This window comes from Pomacea canaliculata, linkage group LG1 (genome assembly GCF_003073045.1).
Source record: "Pomacea canaliculata isolate SZHN2017 linkage group LG1, ASM307304v1, whole genome shotgun sequence".
Classification (NCBI taxonomy): domain Eukaryota; kingdom Metazoa; phylum Mollusca; class Gastropoda; order Architaenioglossa; family Ampullariidae; genus Pomacea; species Pomacea canaliculata.
The window spans coordinates 18,562,606-18,574,510 of record NC_037590.1 but is presented as its reverse complement, the minus strand read 5'-3'; the positions used below and the strand labels follow the sequence as shown (position 1 = coordinate 18,574,510).

The 11,905-nt window shown below is 41.0% G+C and overlaps 2 protein-coding genes and 1 long non-coding RNA gene across 3 annotated transcripts; 1 reads left to right on the top strand and 2 right to left on the bottom strand.

Annotated features, from left to right (window-relative positions):
* Window positions 1-14: 14 nt before the first annotated feature.
* LOC112567440 lies at window positions 15-2,287 on the top strand. Its single transcript, XR_003099836.1, has 2 exons — window positions 15-152; window positions 2,051-2,287. It is a non-coding gene; the product is annotated as an uncharacterized LOC112567440 (long non-coding RNA).
* A 2,176-nt stretch (window positions 2,288-4,463) lies between these two features.
* Window positions 4,464-6,658, bottom strand: LOC112566468. Its single transcript, XM_025242680.1, has 4 exons — window positions 6,467-6,658; window positions 6,150-6,225; window positions 5,627-5,784; window positions 4,464-5,306 (listed from the first exon to the last, which is right to left on the bottom strand). The coding sequence occupies exons 1-4, from the start codon at window positions 6,519-6,521 to the stop codon at window positions 5,053-5,055; spliced, it is 543 nt and encodes a 180-aa protein (XP_025098465.1). The 5' UTR covers window positions 6,522-6,658; the 3' UTR covers window positions 4,464-5,052.
* Window positions 6,659-9,021: 2,363 nt separating this feature from the next.
* On the bottom strand, window positions 9,022-11,298 carry LOC112566322. The gene is made up of 4 exons (XM_025242433.1): window positions 11,160-11,298; window positions 10,769-10,829; window positions 9,996-10,144; window positions 9,022-9,734 (listed from the first exon to the last, which is right to left on the bottom strand). Exons 1-4 carry the CDS (start codon window positions 11,212-11,214, stop codon window positions 9,511-9,513), a joined length of 489 nt encoding a protein of 162 aa, XP_025098218.1. The 5' UTR covers window positions 11,215-11,298; the 3' UTR covers window positions 9,022-9,510.
* Window positions 11,299-11,905: the final 607 nt, after the last annotated feature.

Genomic DNA, 11,905 nt, shown 5'->3' with positions numbered 1-11,905 from the left:
CGTGATTGACAAAGCACCTTTGCACACCCGGGGTCGCAGTTGTACAGTCGCCAGTCACAAGGGTTGGAGTTTATCAACAGTTTGTACAGCTGCTGACGTCACCTAGCGACTGGTCAGTGCTCAACGGCTATTTAGGGGCCTAAAGTACACGGGTAGGCACACAGGTACACAGGTACACAGGTGCACCTTATTCTCTCCTCCCTTTCCCTCTGCAGGTATCTACGCATGTGTCTGTGTGTGTAGGAGGGTGGGTGGTATGGGGACGGGTACCTGTACTGTACTGTGTCTTGATATGACGACAGTGAGGTTTTTTCAATGACTAAGCGATAGTGAGGTGTTAAGATCTCCAAAATTATACATTCTTATCAGATAATGTTGCTTTATTTGGAAAGTATTGCTGCATAATTCTATTCGACTTTCTGTTATCTTTTTTACCTTTTCTTTGCATGTTTTGAAACTATTTTAATGTCGGCAGAATTCCGTGTATGTTGGCGAATGCCGTGAAATGACCGCGTATAGACCATCCGAGGTTTTTATTTTTGTTTTGTTTTTTGTTTGTTTGTGTGGTGGTTTTTTTTCTTCGTTTTTGTTTTGTTTTGTTTTTGTTTTTTTTTTTTTTTTTTGTTCTTTTTTGTTTGTTTTGCGTTGTTGTTTTTTTTTTTAGTTTTTTTATGACAAATAAAATCATCTGGCTTTAGTCGTTTTTTACAGTGATTTTCCGGTTTCCCTACACATGACTAATAGTAAGTGCATAAAATGAGGTTTCGATGTAAAAATAACAACACAACAAGCCTTATTTGGTATAATATGTATAGTAAGGTAGTCCCCACAACTCATCCAAATATTCATTTTCCTCTTGACGTCTGGTCGAGCAATATTATGCAAAGGGTCTCTGTATTTTCAACACCTGTATGACATTTGTAACAAGTCTGAAACGACGACAACAAGAATGATGGAGCATGCAGAATTTATCATAAAAAGTAGTTACACTATTTTCATCTTTTCAAATAAAAAGGCAGGTGTTGTAACACGTCCGAAATTTTAAATGAAAGAAGGCAATGCTTCTTTTTTTAAATCTTTTAAAATTATTCAGTAAACACATAAGAGAATATTAATTATTTCACACATGATATTCTAGAACCAAGTGAGTTTTCCATTCTTTCAAGACACACGAAAAGTAATACGATTATATTTTGCAACACAAATCACTGGGATTTTACAATTTATATCGTTTGTCACAATCCTGTACCCTGGATCACCGAAGACAAATATCAGTGATCAACACTATGCTTTGGTTCCTTCATAGTAGACAGGTGTGGAAGCTGTGTAAGGCGGTGGGTACGACAGGGTGGACAGTCCTGCAGGATATCCGTCGTACCCAGGGTGGCCATACTCCGTGGGCTCGGGAGGCGGGAACTTGAGCGGGTCGAGCTTGGTGGTGGTGGTTGTAGAGTTTGTCTAGATGGTCGTAGGCGGCATCAACGACATTATTTTCGTGGTTGTCCTTGACAGCTTGATCTGAACAAAGTGTGAACGAAGGACAGTCGTAGCTGACATGTTAAGTAAAATGATTACAATTTTAAAGTGGAATGAAATGATGAGTCATAACGATGCATGCAAAGAAATAATTTGTTTAATGCACCATTTCTTGCCATTCTCTCTACTTTTGCCGGTTTACTCCTCCAACTCCACGCCTGGATTTTTTTTTCCTGTTTTCTTTCGCTGTTTAGCTCTGTCGATCAATATAGCTTTAAATTTTTCAATTTCTCTCTTTCTTTCTCAAATCCCTATAAACGAGGTCAACTTATGAAAGGTAGAGCCATCGGACCTCATTCACGTGGAGCTCTTCGGTCTTTTCAAAACGAGGCTTCATGTGCCTCATAGGAAGAAGAATGTCCGAGAATGTCAGCTCTCTCCCTTTTCATCTCTCTGTTTATCTCTTTCTCTATCTCTCCGTTTTATTTATTTCTCACTTTATTCTGTATGTCGGACAGCAGAGAGGAAGGTGCACCACCACTCACCAGGTTTGTCCGATGCCTTTTCTCTTCAGGCAAAAGCGCGCGACGAGGATCGGAATAGCGATGATTGCGATGATTGCTCCGATGCAACCAAAAACGATGCCGACGATCTGGCCTGTCGTCAACGAAGCACCGGAACCGGATGTGGAACTGGAAAACATGGGAACGAGGCTCATATGAAGGCTGAGAGACTTCCGTTGAATGATTGTGAAAGTACTGCTCAGGACTTTTCAATTCAATTTTTTCAATACAACTTTATTCATCCACAAGGGCAATTAGAGACTTTGCGCTGAGCGAGAGTGTGTGATGTTGTTTATGACTGTGTACATAAGTGGTTGATGTCGCCTATGACTGTGACTGTAGTGATACTGAAAATTCTGAGTAATGAAATCTCAGGTCCACCTGCATTATAAACTCCGCATCAGACTCATTGAGAACCTCATTAATAATAAAAGAAACATAGCAAGAGTAGGCTGACGACTATAATCTCTCTGACTTCTAGACTTGTGTGGCAGGAGGTAAACATCTCACCTGCTGTATGAATGAGAGCTGTACGATGATCTGATGGAACCTCCTCGAGACGTTCCTCCATTGGCTAGAGCGACTTCCGGTCACAATGACAAAAACGTGAGAGGATTTTATACAAAAAAAATAAGGAGCGAAAGAAGAGAAAGAATAAAAGAAAAAAATGGTGGATAGGAAGAAAGAAAAATGGGGAAAGGTTGAAGAAAGAAAGATGCGAAAAGGTGGAAGAGAGAAAGATGAGGAAAGGTCGTGAAGACATAGAGAAGATTAAAGACAAAGATACATGCACGAATTTAAAAAAATTGTGACACTACACTGAGAGCTGTCCCCCGTCGACCATACAAAATTAAACAATGGCATGACACAGTCCCTCGACACAAGTGGACAGGAGGCTAGTATCTGTCACAAACGTTTAACTTACCGATGCTGCAGAGAACTATCAGCCACACCTTCACCTGTCTGAGCTGCGAGGTCGCCATTTTGACTGCTTCTGTTGAAGTCAACACACACACGGAGCAGAAAAAGCTAGCAGTGACCTACACAGTCATTTCAACACAGTCCTACACACTGCTTCCCTCACACCTCACAGACAACGGGCATAAACTCCTCCCTCCTTCAAATATCGCCGTGTTTTTATCAAAGTTCTCTCACACACACACACACACGGCCGACCTACATCACGGACATCAAATATTGCGAAATAAGTTGTGTGCTGGGTCTGAGCTGAATTTGCTTTTACCACAGAGGTAAACCTCTGGTGGATCGACACGAGTGGCAGCAGGCTGTGAGTTCGATCACAGATTTACATCTGGGGTCCGGCATCTGTCAGGCGACATGTGGTAGGAAGCATCTTTGTACAGCTATAGTGCTGCATCAGCTTTACAGTAGATAATAATGTAGTCTGTGTATATCTATATCCTCGACTAGATGATCTGTGCTATAAAAAAAAATATATTTCTGGTGTCTGAGGTACACAGATATAATTATACCTTCCTTCTAATTACTTCCCTTTCCCTTCTCTCTCGAGGGTGAGAGAAGAATAACTTCCCAAGGAGGTTGAGCTGTATTATTTTCTTAGATGAAATGAATGTTTGTTGTTTTCTTTCTATTTTTTTACAAGGAATACGCTTGGTTCTGCTGTGCGTTCGTGCGTGTCAGGGTTAGCGACATGTTTATACATGTGTTTGTGTATGTGTGTGTGCCTCAAAGGTGTCAAACAATACTATTTTCTGATCTGATGTCAGCGTTGATTTTTTTTTCATTGCAAAGTATCGATGACATGTTAATATCTGCCAAAATGTTACATTGTTATCAGAGAAAAATCCTCTGTTGTGTGTGTGTGTCATGTCTGTCTGTGCACAATAATCAAAAGTAAACATGGCACACGTACACAGATGTAATACAATTAAATAACAGAAGATCACATGTATCTTTAAACTTGAGCATCTTTTTGCAATCCTATAAAAACATTTTTATTTAATGCTATCACTGAACCATACTCTGACAGTTTATTCAATACAAATCAATGCTGTTCTTATTTCAAAAATTTCTTTTCTCTGCAACTCTTTGTTACAACAGTTTTCAGTGACATAATATATGTGTAAGAGTTAAAAATATTTTATAAGAAAATTACCTACAAGAAAAACTATTTCTATAAATTCAGATACACTCATGAGTGTCTCATAAAAATGGAAAATATAAAATATAAATAGCACCAGAATTGAAAACCATTTTCTATATTTTGTTTCCTAATTTTGTGCTTAACTGTTTGCAAGCGTGCACACAGTTGATCCAGTGAATACACTGAGGTACTCTAGCCTCTCCCTGAGTGTCGTGGTTGTAGCAGCAGAGGTAAAGTCAACTCACATCACAGATATAAATATGTATATAAGACATATATATATAAATATAAATACACAGATATAAATCTCAAGCAATGACCAGAGATGAACCATGAACATATTTTGATAACCAGTGTAAATCTACTGGCAAGCCATGGCAGATGCCCATGCGATATCTTTGTTCAACCATCAAAGCGAGGTAACTGTATTCAGTGTCCGTATGTACGAGTGTGAGTACGGATGTGTTTCTAGAAAATTTCAAACTATACAATCAAAAAAATAACAAAAAACAAATAAAAATAAAATACCGGAGAATGTTTACAAACATGGGCATGTTGTAACACAAACCAAAAGGCGGTGACAGCCTGTTTCACACCAACCTTGATGTTTATCACAGTATAAAAGTATGTCTGAATACATAGCTTAGGACCCTGCCTCACAGCTCAGTAAATAGGACGGAACAAACGTCACCAGGCAGAACGTCACTGTCCTCGTGATTGTCACACCATACAATATTGTTCCTCCGCTCCCTTTGCTCCTTGTCTCACCTTGCTCAGCCCGTGCAACGTGCAGTCTGCACTCTCTATACCTTTTCTCTCCCCTTTATCTTTCTAACCCTCGCACACGCGCGTGCGTCCACCTCCCCCATCTCGTGCAGTGACGTCTCATCAAGAGTCCGGCGTGGACTCGGTCTGTGACTGCGGAGGAGCTGAAGGCGTGGACATCTCGCAGGCAGGAGGGGATGCTGGGTAAGGTAGGGCAGTGTGGCCAGTCCACACGGAGTCGTAGGCAGGTAAGTTGTCGGACGGTAAAGGTGGACAGTGGGGGAATGGTGTGGCCATGTCTGGGAAGGGAATCGCAACGGTGTCAAATTGTTGCTGAGAGGAAGAGAAGTCGAAAGCTTTGTTTTTGGAAAGCTGACCTGTTCAATACGAAACATAATAAATAATTAAGTCAATGTAAATTCAGGTGGTGACTGAAAATGAAATGTAAATTAATACAGAAAGCCACGTTTATGTTACACACCGACATGGTGTGTGCGCTTGCGCGCGCGCGCGTGTGTGTAAGGGTGGGTGGTTAGGTGGATAGTTTGTGTCTGCTTACTTGTATTTGTGATTGTGTGTCTGTGTGCGTGTGTTTGTAATTCAACTTCTCAATTTCGCGCAGCTGTTTTATGACAGTCAGATCATATTTATCTAAGCGAAATACACTGCAGTGGTTCATTTCCCAAAGGGTACACACCTGACCGCGTGGCTGCTTTGGGTGACGCCCTCCTCATACTTTGCTTTGCACAGCATTTCGCGAGGAAGACGCAGAAAACTATAAACAAGATGATGCCGCCGAGAGACCCGAAAAATATTCCAAGAATCATCCCAACACTGGCACCACCTGACCCCGAACTGAAACAAGAGATGTGTGAACTTAATCTTTCATCGCCGGCTATGACATTCCAAAGACGAAAGATGTTAGGCTGCGATGAAACAAATTATATAGTTACTTCTTGGTGAGAGAATAAACATACAATCTTCTTTTTTGAACTCCCTCTTAGGACACAGCTCTTACTGAAATACATCCGTGGGACTTATTACAACACCTTCAGTGTTTTTACTTGCGGACTGTAACATCTATGGGGGAAAGAGAGATGAGTTTTTAAAAAGGAACAATAATCCTGATATATTTAAGACAGGCTTCTTATGGATAAAGTTGCTTTTCTCATTATCAAATAATGATGATGGATGATGATGATGATGTCCTAAAATCTTACACTGAGCTCGCGGCGCCTCCATATGAAACTCCTCCGCTGCGGAATCTTACTTTTGCTCGCCCCTCGGTAAGCACGGCTGTTGGGAGAAGAAAGATGAAATCGTTATACAATGTATTCAAGAGGTAAACTAGTGTTTTATGTGTTTGTAAATGCCGAATGTGCTGGTATTATCACCCACAGACCGCCTGCTCTCAGTGCGCAGGGTGTGTGACAGATGTAGTGGCTGCTTGTTATGCTAGGTGACAGACTGACAGACAACGTGAATCAGTTAAAACTACTTTTCTTCGTTTTTGTCGTAGAGAACAAATAAAACTCACCGAAGCCGATTATGAGGAAAATTAAAGGAGTGATCCTCAGGTGACACAACCTCATCTTTGCTGGTTGCTTTCTACACACAGGGGGACAGTGCAGACACCCAGCCTTATAAACTGCCTCGCCCTTATCCTGTCGTGTTACCTGGAACAGGTGTGCTCCGAGTCCTGTCCGGCTGTGTGTCCCTTGGATAGGTCGCTCCCGTTGGGTGCACGTCACAAAGACACGGCCAAGCCTCTTGTTTTTATTTATGCTGGGGGATATCCGGGTAGGGAGTGATATCTGGGTTAGTATGAGGGGGACTGTGTGTGTGTGTGCGAGTGTGTGTGGAATGGGGGTGAGTGTGTGAGTTTGTATGTGTGTGTGTATGAACAACAGTGTATGAATGTGTGTGTGTGTTTGCGCACTTGTGTGAGAGAGTGAGTGAGAGATAGAAAGAGTGTATTTTTGTGTTTGAGAGAGAGGTGTGTGTTTGTGTATGTAAACATGTGTTTGAGTGTGTAATTATATCTATTTATGAATATATATGCGCGAATGAATGTATGTGAGAATTTATATGTGCGTGTGCATGTATGTGTTTATGAATGTCTGTGTCAGTGAATTGTCACACGTGTTTGTATGCTAGTAATTTTCGTTCGTTTAGTTTAGTTACGTTTAAATGACTCAAAAAGAAATTGAGAAAGATGTAACATTATAACTGACTTTAAAACAAAGTATCCTTGTTGTAGTGAAATGATTATGCTTTGACAGGCAGAAGAAAGGGCAAGACCATGTGACAGCCATGCACATCGGTCTGTTACCCGGACATAAGTGACAGTTTCTTTTCTCCTCCCTCCGACCTCTCCTGCCTCATGTAGGGGAGGATGGATTTTCCACAAGACCACTCTAACTCGACAGCAGATGGCGTAAGACCTGTACATAGGTGTCACGATGTACATCGTCAGTCACAAGTTTTTGGTTTTTTGTTTTTTTTTATCAGTTTCGCTTCTGTTGACGAAGGGAGAGGCTGTCGTCAGGAATAATTTCCGGGAAGTTTGCTGAACTCGGCGAGGCGTGACGAACTGCGCAGTATGGAAAGTTGTGTACGGCGAACGACATGATATGTTATATTATATATAAATATATTATATTTTGTTGTCATTTCAGTCTGTATTTGTTTTCAACCTCCTCTCTTGTCAACAAAATTAATCGGCCGCATGTGACATCATTTTATGGGAAGAAACTCAAATACATGATCCACGAATGAAACTATCAATAATGTGCCTTTCTTACAAAAAAAAAAAACCAAGGGGATCTTTGTAATCTTTTCAAATATTAGTCTGTTTTTGCTCTAATCACGACTCTCTGCTTGTCTTTAACGCTGCTCTGGCTTTTCAAACACGAATCTTGTGAAGATGAACAGTGTTTACACAGTACCCGCTGCTCTATGTGGAGTGTAAAGTTTCCCATACCCTGAATCGATGACTGGATAGGTTGAAGGATGATGAACTAAATGCTTAAAGTCATAAAGAATATCCACGTCTGCAGCTAACTTCTCTTATCTTTATTTTCTAATTGTGGTTTTGTATCCTGTCACTGGAATTATGAAGATTCTGGTATTTTACTTTCCTTTGTCGGCCGTAATTTAATTCTTTAGCTTGAAAATTGCACGTTGTGGTGCCTCTGAATTTTTGTAAAATGCTTGGATAATCAGTGGAAGTATTGCTGACATATATGTGACTTTGTTGTAAAGATAGTCTTTAGGATGAATTACATTTGTCAAATGCACGAATTCCATCTTCATCTCAGAACTACATTGTTACATACATCGATAATTACCGTTGAGATACAATTATGAGCTGTTGTACCTCAAATGTTTGTGCTAACTGGAAAGTTCTCTGACAATTATAATATGTTGTAATGGATGCATATAAATTGCATCATATATACATATACACGAGACGTTAATATCAGGACCTTTCACTCGACTGTCGGCTGACTGACAGTCGTCCATATTTACATTAAGTGGCTGGCAAAGTGTGTCGGGTGCTGTTTTCGATTGAATCCAGACTCTTTTGGATTCCGGCTGAACAAACATGGGCGAACTGAACAAAATCAGATTATTGACATTTTCTCGTAGAAACGCATGAAGAGAGAAGACAGAAGCATTTGTTTATTACGAGGAACTATTTTCAACCGAAAAATTTCCTTTAAAGTACATTAGACGCCAATAGTGATTGGTCTTTATTTGGTAGTTTAGCACTCCTTAAAAATAGTGAGGATTGTTATTGAGTAGCTTTAGCACTCCTTGTAAACAGAGAGGCTGATACACCAACAGTCATTATACATGAACTGAAAACGTGATTCCACAAATAACTCACTGGTCTGTGGGGGAAAATATTCTACCCATATGTGTATATAAACGCTCGTCCGCGCACACAGGTATCACACACACACACACAAAGACACGCTAGCACACTCTTTCTCTAAAAAGGGACAAAGAGAGTGCGAAAAAAAGAGCGGTAGCCAATATTAACATTTGAGTAAAGGGTTTTTAAACAGTATTTCAGTAGCTACTAACTCATCGTATAAAAATATTTTATTGCACGCTGTAAAAACCCAAATCCAGAAGATACAATACTCGATATTATACTAGATGGCAGTAAGTGCAACACTGAAGTTTGAAACTGATTTTTATCTTCAGTCTTTGCTTCCTTTGAGTATCCTTTTCACAAATTTCCAACATTCTACTTCTTAACTTTTCTTCTCTTTTTTGCCCCCTGGATAAAGTCGTTAGAAAGGAAATCCGGATCAGCCATTTGCTGTTCTGTTAACTCAGTAACAAAAAATCCTGTTACCCAACGACACGGTTTGTCCATCAATTTTTTTTAGTGTCTGCCCAGGAATGCGAACATGAAGTAGTGAACCGGCCGCTGACACTACGTATGACGTCACAGGCGGCGCACCCCGACCGCTGCTGCTACCCCACCACAAACACGCACAACGACCGGCGCCACTCCTCTCATTGTCAGTTTGTATCCATCTCTCTGACAGGCTGCTTTTGTTCCTCTCATTGCCAACCTGCCTTTGCATCCGATGTGATGGGCCCATTGCCGAAAGGTGAAGAGTAGGAAAGACTACTCTCTGTTGGTTCACTGAATGTCTGTCCGTAGTAGTCTCCCCTCGTGTCTGGATGTGACGGCCACGAACTCTGAACTGGGACTTGCGCCACACTCGGGGTAGGTTTTATTAGTCCATTGTTACTTGAGCTGGAGTAGCTTACCATCTGACCACCTAAACAATATAAATATAAAAAACGGATTGTTTAGCTTGCATTTCATTGCATTTCAAATACAAATATGAGAAGATCATTTTAATGTTTTAAATTACCATGCCGGGGCATCCTTAAAAACATTCGCCTAGCATGAGAAACTGCTTACAGAAGCTGTAGCATGGTCTTGAGCTTTCTAAATTATCTTTGACTGACATTTACTATTCTAGTCTGTTCGATCTTATAACTGACATTGTCCATACTTAAGAAACGTTGGGACTGACTTGAGTTTGCACGTGCAGCAGAGGTTCTGGCCCACCTGCGGCAGAGACGTTTGAGGATCAACAGCAGCACCAACATTAAGATGATGCCCCCAACGACCCCAAAAACAATACCCACGATTGCACCTGCACTCAGGGACACGTTGACTGAGCTGAAAACAAAAAGAAAACCCCTTGAAAACAGCAACAGGAACTTTAGGAAACAAAAATCAGCGATCTTGGTACTTTTGAACACTTTTGAAATAAAAAAAAAACACGAGAGTACAAGAAACATAAACATGCACTTTGAAAAGGGATGAATGCGGAGTTAACATAGAAACGGAGTGGGCTAACCGGGTTTGGTGTTTTATCTATAGTTCTTTTCATTAAATTAGTTGTGATGATCTAAACCTGTCTAATGTATTTCAGATGGAGACCATGTGCGGTGCTGTGTGCGAAATACCAACACCCGGCCCTGATTGAGACCTGTACTTAGTGTGACAATGGTGAGAACACTTGATAATGGTAAGAGGTGTAGTCGTCTTCCTTTGTAGTTCACCTGTGTTCAGTTATCGCGGGAGATATGAAATGGGTTAGAGTACAAAAAGTGCTTCATGTTTTGTTTGCGCAGAATAATTTTTAGCACTTGAAAATATTTTCCCCCCTTTCCCTCCCTCTCTGTGCATGAGAGCCAGAGAGACAAACCGACATATATGTATATATGCAGATCAAACAGCTATATCTCCTATAGGGTTTCCTGACTTTAAGCAATCAATAACAATAACAATGTAACTCACTTTCCAGAGCTGGACGACCGTCCATGCACACCTGCTGTCTTGAAAACTTCTGTGGTGAGTACTGAAGCACATTTTTAAAAAAACAGCCTTACAATGCTGCTACATTCGGTCATCGATTTATCGATTCATTGCAAACATTTCCCCCAAGCACTAATGGGCCTTAATTTGAGGCTCGAAAACCACTGTCGCCCTCCATTTATTATTCTTGGATGTAAATGTCGCCAGCAGCGCTGCATGGGACGTGGTGTAGTCGATGTTACACTGGCGACCCACACTGAAAATATCAGGGCCACATCATGGGAGGTTCCCCCCTGTCCCCCCAAAGCTCGCACAGCTTGGTCCCCATTACATAGCAAAGACAAAAGACACTTTATAGGTTGTGATTACTCACCGAGAAATGAGAAGATCGGTACACCGATCTGTAGGGCCAACAGAGGCCTCGCCATGACAGCGCCTCGTCCCGCAGGCGGAAGCACAGAACGTGCGACACCAAGCCACCCGAGCGTGGCCTTGCTTCAACCACCACCACCACCACCAACACCACCACCACCAACACCACCACCACCACCGCCACCACCACCATCATTATCCCACACATACACGGGAAATCACAAAGACTACCAGCTGTTGTCACTCGATTCTGAGGGCAGCTACACTCTGAATGAGTAACGAATATGTGGGACACTTAGTAACAAAGGTCAATGTGAGTGGTGTGCCGTTTGTCAAGCAATTAATCAAGGTTACCTTTCATACTTCTATCTATTCCGAGCACAAACTAGACTAGATCTCTCTCTCTCTCTCTCTTTCTTTCTCTCTCTTTCTCTCTCTCTTTCTCTCTTTATTTCTCTTTTTCTCTTTCTCTTTCTCTCTTTCTCTCTCTCTTTCTCTCTTTCTTTCTCTTTCTTTCTCTTTCTTTCTCTCTTTCTTCTTCTCCTTCTCCTTCTCTCTCTCATTTCCCCAGAATTTCAGTCTTTCCTTCCCTTCATCTTTTCTTGCGTTCTTCTGTACTTACAGGAGTATGTAAAAACTGAATTGAGTCAAGAATGTTCGTGTCGGTAAAAGAACATTTGAGTCATTATATAAAAATGATAAAATATTAAATAAAATTACACAAAAAACAAACTGAAATATTTTATA